Consider the following 19495-nt stretch of genomic DNA (forward strand, 5'->3'; position numbering starts at 1 on the left):
TTGTACAATAATAGCCTTACTATGTACCCAGCTTTAAAATGTATGGTCTTGCACTCAGTCTGAAATTAAGGTTAAAAATAGAATGATGGCCATGTATAGCAGTGAATGCTATGGGTGCCAGAAATATATATGCTGGCATCTTGCCATCTCCATTATCAGGGCAGGCATAATTAAACACATTGTGCAAAAGATTAACTTCGTCACGTCCATACTGTAGTAATAAATAACAAACTTGTAGGGTTTTTACTTTCTTACTATAAGCAAGCACATATTCTTTAAAATTAATTAATGCTCACCTGCATTGGCCTGAATTTGATCTGTTGTTTTTCATGGAGAACATACGCAATCTCTATATTTAAAAACATCAGTGTTTGCATTTCAATTGGATAAAATGTCCCGACAAGCTGGACTGGAATAGAGGCCTCTGCGGGTGTTCTCTCTGATATGTTGCCCTAGACCCTGTGAAACCTAAATTCCTTTCAAACTGTGGTCAGGCAGCAGCGGGAGAAGTGTAGCTCACTCTGGTTGCAACAGTCAGAGATATTCTGAAGATCTCTCCACCATAAAACACTACCACAGAAATGCTACTTCGTTTTGTTGGTGGTTTTTTCACCAGCTGTGCAAACAGCTGAGCAGGATCCTTGCAGAGCTGCCACTCTGGTTTCAAGCCATGTCACCCTCCTAACCCTTTTCATGGGTCTAGCTTAAGGGATGGTTCCTCTCAGTTCATGTTGCTGGATCTGTTTATTCTCAGTGGAGAGAAATGTGCACCTCTAGGGCCTGCTGCATCTCATCCTACTGTAGATGTTTTCAACCACCCCAACTATACCTCGATCTCTCCATTGACTATATGGATACAGCGATTAAAATCATGTGGAGATGTATTCACAGCAGCCATTGAAACTAGGCATTCAGGTCCTTTTTCACCACTCCAGAGAAGGCAGATGCGAAGTGTCACAGAGAGGTTGGCAAAAGAGGTAGGAAAGCAGCCTGAGCCAGAAGCCAGCCACACTCACTTTCCATGAGGTCCTGTTGTAGTCCCTGCAATCTTCTCCATGATCCATTTTCTTGGACTGTCTTAATATTTTTGTGGTCTTAACCTTCACATTTACGTTTCAGTCACAAGTCATAGAACCATAGAATGGCCTAGGCTGGAAGGGACCTTAGAGATCATCTAATCCAACCTCCCTGCCATGGGCAGGGATACCTTTAACTAGATCAGATTGCTCAAGGCCTCATCCAGCCTGGCCTTGAACATCTCCAGGGAGGGGGCATTGACAATCTCTTGGGGCAATCTATTGCAGAGTCTTGCCACTCTCGTACTGAAGAATTTCTTCCTAAGATCCAGTCTGAACTTATTCTCCTTCAATTTAAATCCATTTCCTCTTGGCCTATTGCTGGACACTCTTCTAAGTCCCTCTCCAGCCTTCCTGTAGGTTCCTTTCAGGTACTGGAAGGCAGTGATAAGGTCCCTCCCCAGTCTTCTCCAGGCTGAACAATCCCTGGTCCCGCAGCCTGTCCTCGTAGCAGAGGTGCTCCAGCCCCGAATCATCTTTGAGGCTCTCCTGAACACGCCCCAACAGATCCACGTCCCTCTTGTGGTGGGGACACCAGAACTTGATGTAATATTCGAAGTGGACTCTCATAAGAGCAGAGTATAGGGGAAGAATCACCTCTCTTGACCTGCTGACCACGCTTCTCTTGATACATCCCAGGATGCGGTTGGCCTTCTGGGCTGCATGAGCGCACTGCCGGCTCACGTTGAGCTTCTCATCTATCAACACCCCCAAATCCTTCTCTTCAGGGCTACTCTCAACCCACTCTGTGCCCAGTTTGTATTTGTGCCTAGGACTGGCTCAACCCAAGTGCAGGACCTTGCATTTTGACTTGTTGAAGCTCATGCAGTTTGCACTGGCCCATTTCTCAAGCCTGTCAAGGTCCCTCTGGATGGCATCTCTTCCCTCAGGTGAGTCCACGGCACCACACAGCTTGGTCTTGGTGTCGTCGGCAAACTTGCTGAGGGTGCACTCAATGCCGTTGTCCGAGTCACTAACGAAGATGCTGAACAGCACTGTCTCTGTCTCTCATCCGTGCTTGTCCCCCTGAACTGTCCTCTAAACATCCAGTGAATTGCTTGGACCGGAGGAGCCTTTGCACACTAGAAGGAGTGTGGGGCTGTGAGGCAACCAGACTTTTTTTGCGGGATGTAAATCAAAGATAAAAAGTGCTCACACCCTTAAGTGTCGCTCCTATCTAATTGTCTGTATAAGGTTTAGCTGTCTTTGTTCTTTTCACACGGTCTGCCTGGTTTATTTCTAATTGAAAAAGGGTAGTCTCTTCAGGGCAGCGACCACTCAGGCCTTTATTTCTTTCTCACGTCTACAAAGGGCTTACATAAATATTAAATTACAATAATACTAAGACAGAAACGACCTTTACAATTATGTGATTATTTTTCACAGCATTGAGAATGGATTTCCAAACTCACTCCATTTTCTCTTGTTGCTAAACAGTCACATCTGCAGTACTAATGTTAGCATTTAGAAGGACAGAAAATGCCTGTAACAAATAATTAGATAAGACTTCCTCTGTGCTCTCAGTTAACTTCAGCCTTAAATAGAAATTGCTTAATACTAAGCATTTTTGGTTTTGTTTTTTTTTCTAATTTTACTAGTTTATGGTTAAAGTTCGTTAGGTTAGAAAAAAATCTCTAAAACAGACAACACTCTTAGAAAGAACTTCTAAAGACACGTAATTCTAAAGCATACTACAGTCAAAGGATCATGATCCTGATGGTCTTTGCTTGTGATTTAATACTTTGCTGTCTCAACTTGATTTTATTGTGGTAGCAATGCAAGGAGGCTAGAACTACACTGTAAATAAAACATGTCAACTTAGTTGCGCAGTCTGAATAAATAACTCTGAATAAATAAATAACTCGATCACACAAACATCAGTCAAAAATGCAATTAAAAAGAGCCTCTTTCTTTGTGTTGTAAAAATATGAAATAATACTCAGGACAGGCTGTTTCACATAAAATTCTTCCCTATATTGAGCAACTCCAAGGTCAAAGTTTTGGAATGTCATTTTTCAAAGTCAAAAGGATGGTTTAATAATTATTTTGTATGAAGACAACTCCGTTTTTCTACCCTACATATACTATCAAATTCAGTATAGCTTGATATATTGTGCACTTTCATTAGAGCCCTGTGAAGTACAATCCTTTCTTATACCTTCTCTTGAATCTTTTTGAATCAGCAAACAAAATGTAAAATGCAAAGGGAGAGAAAAGAAAGCACCCGAAATTTTACTAGAAAAACAGCATTCCCTTTCTTAGTCTCCTTGTTCTAACCACAGTGAGCACTGAACAGGGGTGGACATGGGAAAATAAAACTGAACTACAGGACTTTATGTAGTCTTTAACGTCCTAGTATGGTAGTGATTGATTTTGAGTGGCACCACAGTGTCAGCTCTATGATAATTACCAGGCAATAGATATCTCATTAAATAGAACTAAGGGTCTCAGAAACAGTCTTTACTAGCACAGTTAGTTAATAATATATTGGAGAGAAAACACCCGTTGGTTCTTCTCAAATTCTTTGCTAAATTTCACTTCAACACTCTAAGATGTCTAGGACTAATAACAAAAGTCACTCAGGCCTTCAGTGCTCCTTTTTCTTGCCCCAGCCCAAATGACCTGATTTTTCACAGAGCACTGGGCAAGTTATTCACACAAGGCTCAAACCACAGACAAATGCAAAGGGTAGAACGTGGCATCACAAGAAGGAGGTTTTTGGCCATGTAATTGTGACCCAGATTCCTTTTTTAACAGCTAGATTCAAAGGAGCAGATGTCAGGCAGAGTACTGGGAATCATCTCCCCAGTTAACCTCGCTGGCAGAAGACACTATAGTACAAGGACCTGTCATCAGTGTAAAGAAATCTTCATGTGCAAGTTGAAAGTGGAATGTTAATAGCAAACAGTAATTTTGATCTATTAAAATTCTGTAATGCGTGCATATCTAATATTGTAAGTGCTTGAAATATGGAAATGTTTATTTCTTGTTTTGCCTACTTCCTCTGTCTTCCTAATAGAAGCTTTGAATTTACAAACCAACTAGCTTCCATTTCTTTTTCTGATGCCATTTTTGCAAATAAACCCCCACCTTCTAATTTGGAAAGTCATGCAAGAAGAGAAATTAGCAATGTTTTCACAATAAAGTGGGCTTTTTGCAAAGTCACTGAGAATGGTGTTATAAAATGCCCCTGCTAACAGTGATTACAGACTAAAAAATTATTTACCCTTATGTTGTCTTAGCTAAACATCATTTGCTCTAGAGGAAACAGAGTGACTAGGCAGCCTCAGCAGTTTAAATGGAACATTAGGAGATTGTACCTGCATGACAATAAGAAGGTCAAACACCAAGATGAAAGAAGCCAAGAAGGCTCTGGAGACTTCATCACTTGGCAGAAATCCACGATTGAGCTTGTCCCAGCTGATCCAGTCAGTAGTGATGACAAGCACAACTACAGAGGTCAGAGTAAACAGAACTGTCCTGCAAGGGGAAAAAAAAAATTAGTTCAGAATGAATACTATAGTAATGAAGATGCATCATTCTATTTTATCTGTCTTCTAATGGTCAGCTAGTGCTTCATCAGTGCTTTTCTGCCGATGAAAAGAGATTGAAGAAAATTAAGTGTACAAACAAATCATTTAATTCAAAATAGGAATGCAGTCAGCCATATCCTTAGTAAAAAGAAATGTAGTAGCTAGTACTAAGCATGTTGCAAAATTAGGCTGGAGTGTATCACTCTTCTTCTTAATTTCATTTTTTTCACTGAAGATGCAAATGAATTAAGAAATAAATAATAAAAAATAAGAAAGAAATAAACTATAATGATGTACCAAAGACTATGATCTAGGTCACATTCAAATGAACAATTTAAGAGAACATTTCTAAGACACCAAAGACATTAGAACCTTTGAAAAGTCTTATCTCAGCTGTAGGAGCTATAGGACACTAACTGTGAAGTCTGATTTTTATACAAAAACACATCTGTATGAAAGAAATTTTCACTGCACTGAATTAGCCTTTAGAAAATTCTGGCAATTGTAGAAAAATTTTGCTTTATGTCTCCTAAGACATTCTTTGTACAACTTTTCAACACACCTTATAGTATTTCTGAGAAGTCAATGAAGAGTGAATTACAGAAGTAATAAAGCCTCCATATAATGCTATGAGAATTCCAGAAGACACATTCGGCTAATTCACACAATTTTGCAATATGGTATTTAAGAAAATATTGAAGCTATCCCCCTAGAATAGCTCTGCATCATTTCTAGCAGCACTTTGGTGATATCTGTCAGAGCCGGCAGTGATGACTGAATTCCTCGTTGCATGGAAGGAGGCAAATTTAGGTGGTAATTTGAGGAGGAGCAAGGCTTTTCCCAGTAGCCATAGCTGACAGTAAATCCATGCTGTAACAGAGGCATATCAACATCTGAATGCACGCACACAGCTAAATAATTGCAGCAGGGTGGAGGTTTTTTTCCACTGCAATAAAGTCTCATTTTCTTCAGCTACCAAGGGCTGTAAAACAATGTGAAGAATATTTCCCATGACACCTCCAAATAGGACAAATACTCAGCAGAGTAAAAGAAAAATCTGGACACTAGTAGTCACAGGCTACCAGTCTGTGTGTAGGCATTTCTTTTTATACATCAACCTTGGCTGTGTCCGTGTAGGAAAGGAAAACAAATATGCACACAAGCACAAGTGTGCATATTTGGACTCCTGAACACCATTCTTCTGCGGCATGATGGGCTGTGCTTCTTCACACTCTAATGAGACACAAAATGGCTTGATTGCTACTACCTCTACCTTTGAATGTTTATTTTTATTCTTTATAAATAGGTTCAGTTATATTCAATACTGTGGTTGGCACCATAACAGTATCCCTTGAGTGTATTACCAGCATCTGGGAAGAAAGAACACAAATGAGGCATATTAGGCTTAATTAGAGCTAAGCAATATTCAATCCCCAAAACATTTGTTCAGCTACCATCTCACCTGTCAGTACCTGAACCCCACTGACTTTTCTACAAGCTCAACTTTGGCACATACTCAGAATTGTTTACTTCAGAAAGCCAATTCATTACAGTACTTCTCTCATGCATATAGACTCTTGAGATCCTCAAAGGTGGTTTTTCTCACATATTGCACTTTCATATCTGAAATTTACATGGCGGTAAATGTTCTCATTTTAGCTGAGAAGTTTTCCAGAAAGAACACAGTCCCCAATGCTTGTCTGATGCCCATGCAGGCGGCTCTGGCCACTGGGTGTACTGATTTTCCTTGTCCTCATTCTGAGGAACCCACATCTCCAAGTCCACAGACAGTTTAGAAATGTAACTCGAGTATGCGTAGTTTGCTAGGGAAACCATGTACCCAGAAGTTATGCTCAACAATATTCTGTTTCAGTTCTCTTGAATTATGCATTTGCGTTTTGGAGCAAGAGTTCATAGCATGGAAGGTCAGACTTTGGCATGTATGCAAGTAAAGGCAGACGTATTTTTATGCATGCTTCATTGGCATGCATGCAAAGACCAGTGTGTGTCATTTCCTTGAGGAAATGCATATGCACTTAAAAAACTGCTTCGTTATTCATTCTGAAATGTCAAATAGGGAGGGAAGGGAGCAGAAAATGTGCTACTAATAGAAAAAGAAAATGCGAAACCATTCAAAAAGGTTAGAAATAGACTTCTGAAATGGTTGCATTAAACAGCATAATTAGCACTCAATTGTATTTTTGACCTACAATACTGGAACACAGCAAGATATTATACATGCTTCTGGAGTTGTTATAAACTGAGTTTGTCTGGGTTAGAGTTCAGTTCACTTCTTGTGAAAGTACAGCACTGCCCCAGCATCCTGGGGATTAACAGAAGAAGCTGAGGATTTCATTTAACTTAACATAACTTGCATCTCCAAAACCAACATGAGCCACTTTGCAACATCTAGTCCAGTGTAGCCTGTCCTTTATTTTGCAACACACATTACTGAGACAGAGCGATGCCACCCAACTCTGCACAGCATTGCTGGCAGGACTTCTTCGTTTTCTGCTTATAGAAGGGGTATGAGGGGAAAGGCAAGAGAGGATTGTTTCTTCTCTGTACCAGACATTAAGAAATGCAACTTCTTTCTCTGCTTCACAGAGGAAATACATTTTTATATTTCACTTCGAATTCTAGCTTGCTGCATTGAATGATTATGTGCCGTGGGCTCCTGTTCAGCTACAGTAACACACACTTTACAACCTCCAGCATACTTTTCAAGATAAAAGGTTGTTATGAAGAACAAAAGCAAAAAATAGCGTCTGCAAAAAAACACTGCCCAGGCCAATTGCATACTGAGAAGTTAAAATTATTAGGTAGGTCCAGAAAAGTCAGTACTGTCCTTATCACTCCCAGTGACGATCTAAAATCCCCAGTTATACACTGAACTGAGGAAAAGCTTGAAGCAAGGAAGTTTTTATGGCCTCTCAAGAAGCAGGCAATTTTTCACACTGTATCTCCATAATCTTTGATAGTCAGGACTGAGTTTGGTTTTGAATTTGCCAAACTAAGTCACTCACGCCAAACTGAGTTCACACTGCTGGTCCTCATTTGTCAACAGAACATTAATTTTGTCCTCACACATATATCAAGGGCCAAATTAGATGTCTTTGGCTTCTGCACCTCCCCACAGCAGGACTTTCTCGGACCATAAGCTTTGAACAGGCTGACCAACCACTTAGCATCGATCATCCAGCATGGTATACACTGTGAGAGGTTATGCACAACAGGGCCAGAAGCTTGAGCAGGTTTTTATCATTGGAGGTGGCTGCAGATAATCTCTCATGGCAGACAGGGTCATGACCTCAACCTTGCAGTCCGTATCACGCAGAAATGCCATTTCTGAAGGAGAAAGGAAAGGCTGTAATAGCTCATTTTCCTCTACACTATGAAATCAGTAGTAACTAGAGAACATCCACATGCAACGGGCCATCTTCAACAATGTCTGGCATTAATCTATCTACAGTGTCTCCACACTGCTGTTCTAGTGTTCAAGAATGTAGCCATCATCCCCTGAAGTCTGGACAACTCAACCCTAGACAAGCTGTTTGGAAAGCACCTAGAGGTGGGGAAATTCAGAGCTAGTGTATTATGTCGTGAGTCACACACTCCCATCATAGGTGTCATCCACAGCTTTGCTGTATGATCTCTTGAACTTTGCAAAAGTCCATGACACTGGTCACAATGAATCTTCTGTTCTCACAGTGGAGGTCATAGTTAATGTGAATAGAAAACGGCTGTCACTGCAGCAGAATGCAGACCCTGGTAAATAACAGGTTTGCATGAAATATTTAGAAAACAGAGTATCTTTGATTTGGGGCAATCCAGTACAGAGGTACTGACCTGCTCTGTAAGCAGTACTGCACAGTCCCTGCTGTCTTCATAATTTTTTTTATATGGCCATAAATTTCACAGCATGCTCAAAGAGCTTGCAATAGGCTGCTTTGCTATGAGATCACAGACTTAATTTGTTCATCTAGATACCAGCTTCCTAAATCCTGTGGGCATTAAGTAGTGCACTGCATAGCTTCTGCTGAGGAAGGAACTCGGCCAACAGGACCATAACTGGAAACAGCAGGATTCACTTCACTGTGAGAGTCCATGCATACCTTCATTGCCCAGACATGCCGTAGCCATCATATACATTATCTCAGTCTTATTTCTGCCTGTTGGGCTGAAAATATTGCATCCTTTCCTGAAACACCTCTTGATCTTTCACAATGATTTATACAATGCCTGAGCTATCACTTGGCATATGATGACCATAGATCAGGCTGGGCATTCCTACTGATTCTTGTTGTAAAAAAAATCTCATTGTAAAGGAAAATAGTTCTTCATCATTCCTCCCTTTCTAGTGCTCTTCTCTCACCCTCTGAGAAAAGTGCTCCTCATGGAGCTTTCTGAGAAATTTCTCTGCTGGTATCCCAGTGACAAGATGCCCTGAGTGCCTCACTCTGGCACAGCTGTGGTCAAAGAGTGAACTAAGAAAACTTAAATTAGAAACACAGGTACATTGAATAAGCAAGACATACTTACAAAGGGTAATGAAAAAAAATAACCTGAACACAAACACCAAGGACTCAAAGCTCAAAGCCAATGCAACATCACAGCAAGAGTAAAAGAAAAGTAACAAAAGCAAAATAGGCCAGTTGAGGCCAATACATTCCCTAGTAAAAAAAAATAAAATTAATAGTGTGTATTTGGGTGAACAGAACTGTGCCCTTCTTCAGCAAATCGTACTTTGAAGTGCCAGGGTTGCCTGCTTCCATCCACCCCAAAACATTGGATTAGCATGAGATTTCCTAAAAAGCGCTTCCAGAAGTCTAAGATAAATCCTAAATGTCCAGTGAAACAAAGCAAAAAACAGTCAAGTAAGTAACCCATCCACTGCTGTGAGAGTGCTCCTACACTCTGGACTATTTCATGGGTGACATCACTCAACGGTGGTAAAAGTAAAGATGACTTTTCCCATTGTTGTAATCAAATTTAAGTTTCAAGGAGCTAATGAATAACTAATTATCATTTTAATCAATTACCATTTTAATTAAAATAGTTAATTGACTTATATTAGCATAAGGAATATAAAACCTTAAAATCTTACTTATGCTAAGTAGTAGTGTATAGGCCTTGACTAGAAGTAGAGCTGTTACAAGTTGTGAAACGCACAGGGAGTGTTTTGTGTTTGTTTCCCCCTTCTCCCTGGAGATGTTCTGCGTCTGCTTCCCTCCTTACCTCCCTACTTTCCTGGAATGTTCTGTACCTATCTCCCTAGCTTTCTATCTTGTGTTTTGTGGTAGTAACATAGAAACATCGCATAGAAACACCATAGAAACAAGCAATACTATTGCACCTTAATTTGTATATTAGGTCTTGTAATCAATAGAATAACCAATGATCTTATCGATATAAGAATATTAATAAGGGCTAAACCAATCATTGTAAAGGTCAAAATTAATAGCGGGTATAGTATGCATGTTTATGTTAAATATTATAATTTTGTAAAAGGGTGTATAAATAGATTGCATTTTTGTTGATGTTTTCGAAGCATTGGATGATTTCCAGGCTTCCCAGCGCTGCAATAAAGAAGTGCCTGCTTATCTACATGTAGATAAGTTCTGTCGTTTTTGCGACCTTCCCTTTAGAAATCGCAACACCATTGCCTCCAAGTAAGTCTGGCTTGTTTCCATTTCCATGTGGCAGGGAAAGCCTGAGATACGTTCCTGGGATGTGAGGAGCAGGAATTGCCACATTGCATGCTGGTCATAACCATGTTACCAAGTAATTCCCAAAAGAGTTTGGTAAGCTCAGTCTGGCACTGAAGGCTCCCAAGCCTCTGCAGTCTCCCTTACAGCGTTGTTTTGGCAGTGCCCTCATCTTTCTGCAGACATTGTCCTTGCCTTGTCTTACTGGTCTGTAACTTTTCTCCCTTTCTCTTGCACCTGCACAATCCTGAGCTTATGAAGTCTGCAAGTTCTTTACGAATGGGATGAGCGCAAATTTGTCTGTGCAGGAAAGAAGCCACTTACTCCTGGGATCTGCAATGCAGTTGTTCTCTGAATGTGTAGCTGCATTCAAATGCATCAATAATTCTTTAGATCCATAACTAGCAAGAAAGGTCACAGCCCAGAAAGCCAAACACATCCTGGTCTGCATCAAAAGAAGCATGGCCAGCAGATCAAGAGAGGTGATTCTGTCCCTCTGCCCTGCTCTGGTGAGATCCCACCTGCAGTACCGTGCTAGCTCCAAAGTTGTCAGCACAAGAAAGACACGGACCTGCTGGAGCAGGTCCAGAGCAGGGCCACAAAAATGATCAAATCGATAGAACACCTCTCCTATAAAGAAAGGCTGAGAGAGGTGGGGTTGTTTAGCCTTGAGAAGAATGTTTCTCTAGAAACATTCACGGTCAAGTTGGACAGGGCTCTGAGCAACCTGATCTGGTTGAAGATGTCCCTGCTTCTGGCAGGGGGGTTGTACCAGATGACATGTAAAAGTCCCCTTCCAACTCAAAGCATTCTATGATTCTATGATTGAAATAAAGACCTTCTGCCATCAAAAGCCAGGAACTGGGAAACTGCTTTTCAAGGAGCGTGGCAGAGAATGTCACAGCTGAGCCTGTGCAGCTTGGTGTGCAGACTGCCTGCCTTACCAGGGTTTGCAGTATGTCTGCCCCACAGCAAATCCCACCTCTGCCATCTGAAATGCCACTAGAGCCATGCCCTGTGCAGCTTAGTGTGCAGACTGTCTGTCTTACCAGGGTTTGCAGTATGTCTGCCCCACGGCAAATCCCACCACTGCCATCTGAAATGCCACTAGAGCCATGCCATGCCTGTGCATGGGAGAGAGAGCGCTGTGTGCCAGAGCAGCAGATGGACTTCTCTGAAAAATAAAGTTGGGCTCTGGAGGAAGAGTTGTGAGAGACTAAGCCAGAAAAGGGAGGAAGCAAATACCTACCCATGCTCTGCAATCTATTACAACTGATGTCAAGTGTCAATGCAAACCTAAGACTTTCTGGCTTTATTTCAGGGGGAGGAAGGGCCACATAATTTCGTTCTGGTTTAATTCCAAAGTAACAGCACTGCTACCAGCCCTTCCGGTAAAAGGTTTTCCTGGCTACATCTGTAAACTGCCCACGTGAGTGCACATATTCTAATTACTCAGTAACATTATTGGGCATGGCCAAGGCAGTTCAAATGGAAGACTGGCTTGCCCATGTGTGGGAATATAATGGAAGACTGGCAAGGAGGATTGTAGGTACACCTAAGTGACTCGTAGATGGGGTGTCAGAAGACACATCATACTAGATTATTGCTTGGCCTTGTGTGCTCAACAAGAAGCACCCTCGTACTTAAGGTAACAGAGGCCTGGGATAGATGCGGGGGTGTCTCTCGCATCCCTGCCCTGCTGCAGGAAGGAAGAAAGCAAAGCTGTTGTGCCTGAGTCTTTGGAACTCAGATAGAACAACAGGTCAAACGTAACAAAGCAGCACGTTAAATACCACATGCTTTCTAGCAAGGGGAAATCTCTTTGGGCCTGTGCTGCTGCTTGCCATGCTGCTTGTGTGATCGCTGCTCATGTACATGCCTCTGCCCTGGTGCTGATTCAAAGATTCTCCAGATTCTCAGTTAGAAAGAATAAATTTACTCTTTGCATTTCAGCCATGATGTTTGGTTCCTGTGTCCTGCCTGCTTTGGCCCATACGCCATGTCACTTCATTAAATCAGTTTGCCAAGCATGTTCTCAGAAGTCTTGGCTGAAAGAAGGCACATCTTAGGTCCTGGCTGCTTGGAGGCACCCTCTTCTGCTGTTTTCCATATCTTACTTCTTACATCAGGAATTCTCTAGGCAGAGTCCATAAGGCCCTGACTCTTGCAGCCCCAGTGTAGTACCACAAACCATTCATATAGCACATCCCCTCCAGATCTATGTCAGGAGTACTTTTGCCTCTATTCATCCACGTCTTCAAGAAACAGTCTGTGCTTTTCTTTTACACTGAGTTGAAAACTGAACAAAACTGATTTTTTCCCTGGAAAGATAAAGACAAGCTAAGAAATTCGTACAAGTTCACAAAACATTTAACACTGTAAACAAGAACTGCTTCCATTCTGAGTCTCCTGATTCTTCATGTCTAAATCAGCAGGGCAAAGTGTACCGAAAACAAATTCTTGTGTGTGATGGGAGCTCATTTCTCAAACCGTCACACAGTGAAAGTGAAGTTTTTCACTGCTCAAATACCAGTTCTTTGCCCAAACATACATGAGGGGGAGATAACACTACCTTCAATTTACCAGCAACTTTGAGCTGCTCATTGTTAGAGCTGTTTAGATTTTTTCTGTCTTGCATGACCCTCTGCCAAATCTTTTATGAAGCTGCAGCTTTGATGATCAGATAGCAAGAGTTCTGTTGAGATCGACTGAAGAGATGAAAGACAAACTTTGGCTATTCTCCTCATCTTCATTTTGTCATTTCCAAGAGGCAAAAAACAGTATCTTGCCCTTTGACTACACCTTTTCCAGAAATATCTACCTGTCCTTAGTCAAATGGAACTCTTAGTTTTGTATGACAGAGCACTACTGGAACTTCTCTTCACACTTTCACAGATACTTTCCATTAATCCAGGTTATTTAAAAATAGTTAAAGATTTCTAATAAGTACTGCAGGTATTCCTCTAATACTATTTATACTTGGAACAGAGGAATGGATTAATAAAGAAACCAGACCTTCGATTCTCTATTCCTGTTATTATTCATTAAGGAAATGAGTGTATATACTTAAATATATAAAATATAAGTGAACTTACTAAATAAAGAAAATTAACTAGCATATAGTCTTGGTATATGTAACCTCTAAATAAAACCACCTAGCAATTAATCAGTGCTTATCAAAACTTGCAGCTTCGGATGGTACTGTAGGAAGCAGAAGTGCAATTCTAATCAATGTTGTATAAACTACACTTTATGTTTTCAGCTGCAGTGGTCTATAATGTCAGTTTTTCATGAATGTGCCAAAATAGTTAAAAACACTCTGTGAAAGCACATACAGAAAAGGAGGAACAAAATTTACCACTCTTGATATTTAAAAATAGTTTCCAGTGTGCAGGAAAGAAAAATCATCCATCAGGTTAAATACTTCCTGTAATTTTTAATCCCAGAATCAGCACTGGCCAAACATACTGTCCCACAGTGTACAATAACTATAAAGAACAATGCTACCGCAGATGTTCATATGCAAATGCCAACACTTTTTATTTCACTTGTTTTAATTAGGAATGGTTCTGTTATTAAATCTGTCAAAAATAGCAACTCTACAACCATTTAAAATAAAATATTTAGTCTGCCTGTTGCTTCTGCACCACTTCTGCAATTAAGTATAAGGGACAGATGCTCCGTGAGTGAAAGAGCATCTGGGTTCTCTGGAGAAGGATGGGTTCGAGCCTCCAGCTGGCCACTGCTTCTTCTGCTCCAGTGGGACAACACTCTGCAAGGAGAGTGAGCAAAGACTCGAGAGCTCTGTCTTTACCAGCAGCTCCTGCAGTGCCAGGGGGTAGAGCAGTGCCACCAAGCAATGCGGCTGGTGCTGGGGAACCCGTATTCACAAGGTTTGCATCCTGTGGGCTGACCTGAGCATTCATCTGAAACTGCAGTTTGCTAGGCGAGATCCCAAGGAGCAGCTTCCACTTCACCTGCAGCCAGAAGGGATCCCACTTGTGCACCCCATGATCCACCCATGCTATAATACAAAGGGCAGGTGGAGAGATGACTGGGAGATCCACTTCAGAGGTCTGCTACCGAAGTGAACTGCAGCTACAGACACACCCTAGAAGAATTCACAAGCCACAAATATCTAGGAATATTTAAAAATAAAACAATTACACTGGATCTCTTTTGTAAAAATATGGTGTTTGTTCCCCTGGTGGGGGAAAAATATGTGGTAGAGATATGAAATAACAGTACTGCCAGATTTCAGAGTCCCACACCCCTCATGGCATGCTCCACAGGCATAAGAAATTGGGCAAGTATGTTAATGTAGATTACCATCAAAAAGACTTAATTAGCTGAAGTTAAATACTAATTAGAATAAAATGGCTTTTAATTCAAACTTTGAATTGCATTATCTTTTTAAAAAACTTCCCATCACAATAGTGTATTTCTGACTTCTACAGTAGGACATAATACATCAGCAATGGGTAAGTAATGGGTAAGTAATCCTCTATTTGCCCATAACTGCCACTTCCAAAGTATCTGTTCCGAAAGCGCAAGTTCTGAAATATTCTCTGTTTCAAATAGAGAACAGCAAAGTGAACTGTGTTGAGAGTGCTTCATAAATGCTCATCAATAGCAGATACTGCGCATTTTGGAAACCTTGCATTCCCCATAAAGTCTTCTAGTCTATGCTTGTGGTTGTTCTGCCTGGTGAACTGAAGAAACCAAATGCCAGAGTATAAAGAATGCTCTGACTTTGGCAAAACTGGAATTGTTTATTCTGCATTTCTACACATTCTTTTTCCTTAGAAAAATGAAAAACATTTTTATGAATGTAAAATTCACTAGTTTATTTTTCCCTAGTTTATTTTTCCCAATTACATTGCTTTGCCAAAGAAAGGATACTACTTCTCCCACAAACCTTGCTTTACTTTCATCCATTGACAGCGACAGATGCAATTTTATTGGAGTGTGTCAATATGATTCCAGACCTATTTGGGATTTTTCCACAAAGATTTGTATAAAGCCTGAAATTACATTTAAGTTAATGCACAGAGGAAACATGTTTCATGTAATAAAATGAATAAGATTAGGTAATGTAATCACATGGTGAAATATTAAAATGCTAGAGAGCATCATTTTTTTATTATAGGTAGAAACATCTTTGAGTTTCCTTTTGCCACACCATTAATTTACTAAAATGAAAGTGTTATCTATTTCAAACAGCAGCTCATTTAAATTAAACTCATCAGCCATAAGCTTTAAGTTTCAAATGCCATTTCCTATCTGTGACACAGAAAAGGATAAACAGTTTAAAAAGGGTTGTGGTCTTGCTTGCAAAAAACATTTTCAATCAACACCTATCACACACAAGGTAGTATAGGACTCAGATGGGTTACAGCTGCAAGAAGTATGTGAATCTTTTGGAATTTCATGGTATTCTGCATTAATTTGTCAACAATGTGATCTAACCATCATCTAAGTCAAGAGTATTGACAAATATAATGTGCCTAAAATAATAACATGAAAACAGTTCTGATCCTCCATGTCTTTACTGAACACACTTATTCAACATTCAAAATGCTAGTGGAAATAGTAAGTGAACCCTTGAGCTGATCTCAAAAAAGCTAATGGGAGTCAGGTATTAGCATACCTGGAGGCTTGTTAAGAAAATGAATTTGGAGGTGTGGACTAGAGCTACATTGACTGATAAAACCCACTCAAACGTTTTGAGTTTGCTCCACACAAGATGTATGCCTATGTGAGCCATGCCTCACCAAAAAGAGCTTTCAGAGGATCTAAGATCAAGAATTGTTGCTTTACATAAAGCTTGAAAGGGTTCCAAAGTGATTTCAAAGACCTTAGAAATTCCCCAGTCCACAGTCAAGCAAATGATCTACAAATTGAGACACTTTAGGACTGTGGCTACTCTACCAAGTAGTGGGCGCCCAGTCAAAATGACCCCAAGAGCACAACAAAGGCTCGTCAATGAGGTAAATAAACAATGCCAAGTGACAGCCAAAGAGTTGAAGGCATCATTGGAGCTGGCTAACATCTGTGTTCATGAGACTACAGTACATAAAACATTGAACAAGCAGGGTGTCTATGGCAGGACACCCCGAAGGAAGCTGCTGCTTACTCCAAAGAACATTGCTGCATGCCCCAAGTTTGTGAAAGAGCACATTGACACTTCACAGTGGCATTGGCAAAATGTTTTGTGGACTGATGAAACAAAGATTGAACTATTTGGAAAGAACACACAGCACTACATCTGGCATAAAAATGGCGCTGCATATCATGAAAACATCATCCCAACTGTAAAGTATGGTGGAGGAAACATCACGATTTGGGCCTGCTTTGCTGCATGAGTGCCTGGCCAGCTTGCAGTCATTGAGGAATTCCCAAGTGTATCAAAAAATTCTTCAGGATAATGTGAGAATGTCTGTATGTCAGCTGGAACTCTGTAGATGTTGGGTGATGCAACAGGACATTGACCAAAAACACCAGAGCAACAACAGAATGGCTTCAGAAAAACAAAATCCACCTTTTGGAGTGGCCAAGTCAGAGCCCAGACCTGAGCCCCATAGGGATGCTGTGGAATGACTTGAAAGTCATGCACATGAGATGTCTAAGGAATATGACAGAGCTAAAGCAGTTCTGCCAGGAAGAATGGGCAAAAATCCCTCCTTAATGACGTGCAGGTCCGATCCACAGCTACAGGAAGCACCTGGCTGAGGTTATTGCTGTCAAGGGGGCTTCAACTAGTTATTGATTCCAAGGGTTCACTTATTTTTTCTGCTAGCATTTTGAGTGTTGAGTGAGTGTGTTCAATAAAGACATGGAGGATCAGAATTGTTTTCATGTTATTATTTTAGGCATATTATACTTGTCAATACTCTTGACTTAGATCACATTTTATGACAAATTAATGCAGAACACCATGAAATTCCAAAAGATTCACATACTTTTTCTTGCAACTGTGTACCCAGGGAACACTACTCCATGGTCTAAGTTAGGAGTTAATTGCCTAACACCACTAGAAAGCATTTTGGAAAAAAAAAAACCAAAACAAAACCCCCACAAGTCTATATAAGGCAGAGGGAAGCCATTTTTCTGGTTTACTTTCAGATCGATACATCTCTTACTCTCTCAACAGAGTGGGGGCTGGAAGACCTCTGGCTCAAGAAACAACAGAAACAAGATTTTCAAGAATGTTTTCAGAGCAACAGATGCGCCTTAGGATAAAACTGCCCAGCAATTTTTCAGTGAAAATTGTTTATATCCAGACAACAGCAGTTCACCAATACATGGAATTTACCTGTGAAAGGGATGATTCCTGTAATGTGATAGAAGCTGTGTCAGAACTGGCCATGATTCCTGCACCCCACTGTGGCAGAGGAGCGAGGAGTTAGGGCAGCATCTCAGCTTCATGAGATGAGGCAAACAGATCGGGGGCCAATATTTGCTCTGGTCTGTGTGATTCAGAGCAGGTGTTTGAATATCAGTCTTAAAGAGATCAGCTGAATGCCATAATAGCCAGGTTTTTGGATGCTACATGGTACTAGTTGTTCAGACTCTCTAGTTGGATCTGCTCTACTTTGTATAAATGTCGACATTAGTACAACTCGCTGGACATGTATTTTCCACACCCAGCTAAGTGTCTTAATGGTCAATTGTTAAGTCTTTATGTTACTCTCAGTCCTTGGCAAGAGTGAGGTAAAGGCTTGCTGTTCACCATAATGGGAAGACATGGGATCATATGTCAAAACATAATAGGGTCTTTGACTTTCTGCTTCCAGCATCCCCAGTAACTGTCACAGAAGCTGGTTAAGAGAAGAAAAAACTCTTGGTCTCCTTTTCTCAGTTATCATGATATTCACTAAAATCTTAAATTAATTACAATGTAGAATGCGCAAAAGCTTTTGAAATGGAAAAAATATACATCTTTACATTTAGAAAGCAACTCCCATTTCAAATGCATTTCGATGGTAATTGAAATGCTATTCTAAGAGCCTAAAATTAGGCTCTCCAGAGCTATAGCAGGAGCTAGAGATATATCCCAGCACCTCCTTGATCTTCCTGAGTTGAAACATGTTATTATTTTCTAGTTTCAGAAACAGGCAAGAGCACAAGTGTGGATTTAACACCACACTTTCAAGCCTATGATCTGTGTTCCTTGGATTTCAAGATGGTTGATTTAAGACATGGATTCTTCAGAAGGCCCAATTAACAACATATAAGTCAGAAAGTTTGTAAGTCAATGTATTTATAAATAAAGTCCTTCATTAATAAATAGCTTTATTCATTATTTCCCAATTATTGAATTGACTAGCATTGTTTGTATTCACAATTTATTTCATGATTAATGAAACTTTAGCCCTGATCAAAATTTTACGACACGGACAACACCAAATGTTCTCTTCAGGGTATTATAGACTCATATTTCTCTGCTGTATTTAAATTATTCAAATTTTTTCCCAAATCAGATGTGAAGTCTGCTACATTTTGACTAGAGCAAAACGAACAACTGATTGTTATTTTTTTAACACAACAGTATTTTTACAATGTTTTATTTCAGTACAGTCAAAACATTTTATGAGGAATTCAGATTCAGCTAGAAACTTAACCATAGATGGTTTTTCGTAGAAATTTACATGTGAGCTAACCTATCTAATCTCTCATTACAGTCACTAGGGATATAGTGTGAGACGAGGTTACCTGTGAGATTTGGTCACCTAAACCTAAGTGTTTAGTGCAATTTGGTGGTGGAGTCTCCATCTCTAGAGACATTCAAATCTCACCTGGATGCCACCCTGTGCAACCTGCTCTAGGTGAAGCTGCTCTGGCAGGGGGGGTTGAACTAGATGATTTCCAGAGGTCCCTTCCAACCCCGAACATTCTGTAACTCTGTGATTCTATGATTCTGGGCGCTGTGTAGTACGTTAGTTGGCCTCCAAATTCTGCAACAGGAGATGTCCTCCGAGTCCTGAGTCATGTCTACCAGGCCTGTGCACTTTTTTCAATACTCTAAAGTATTTCAAATTTTAGTCAATGCTTATGCTTAAATACCTGAATCCCACCTTTATTCAGTCAGTAGACTCCGGAAAATTATATGAGTGACTAAATACAAATTTCTATTCGAAGCAGACCTGAACGACCATCATCTACGCTGGTCATCAGC

At 40.4% G+C, this 19495-nt stretch overlaps 1 protein-coding gene across 1 annotated transcript in view; it reads right to left on the minus strand.

The window, feature by feature from the left end:
- TMEM117 (transmembrane protein 117) overlaps nt 1-19495 on the minus strand; it is a 126584-nt gene that overhangs the window by 37983 nt on the left and 69106 nt on the right. Inside the window, exon 3 of the mRNA XM_009868301.1 lies at nt 4397-4556. Coding sequence (XP_009866603.1) covers nt 4397-4556 — 160 coding nt within the window. The remainder of the gene's footprint in view (nt 1-4396; nt 4557-19495) is intronic.

Source organism: Apaloderma vittatum, unplaced genomic scaffold (genome assembly GCF_000703405.1).
Source record: "Apaloderma vittatum isolate BGI_N311 unplaced genomic scaffold, ASM70340v1 scaffold9864, whole genome shotgun sequence".
Classification (NCBI taxonomy): domain Eukaryota; kingdom Metazoa; phylum Chordata; class Aves; order Trogoniformes; family Trogonidae; genus Apaloderma; species Apaloderma vittatum.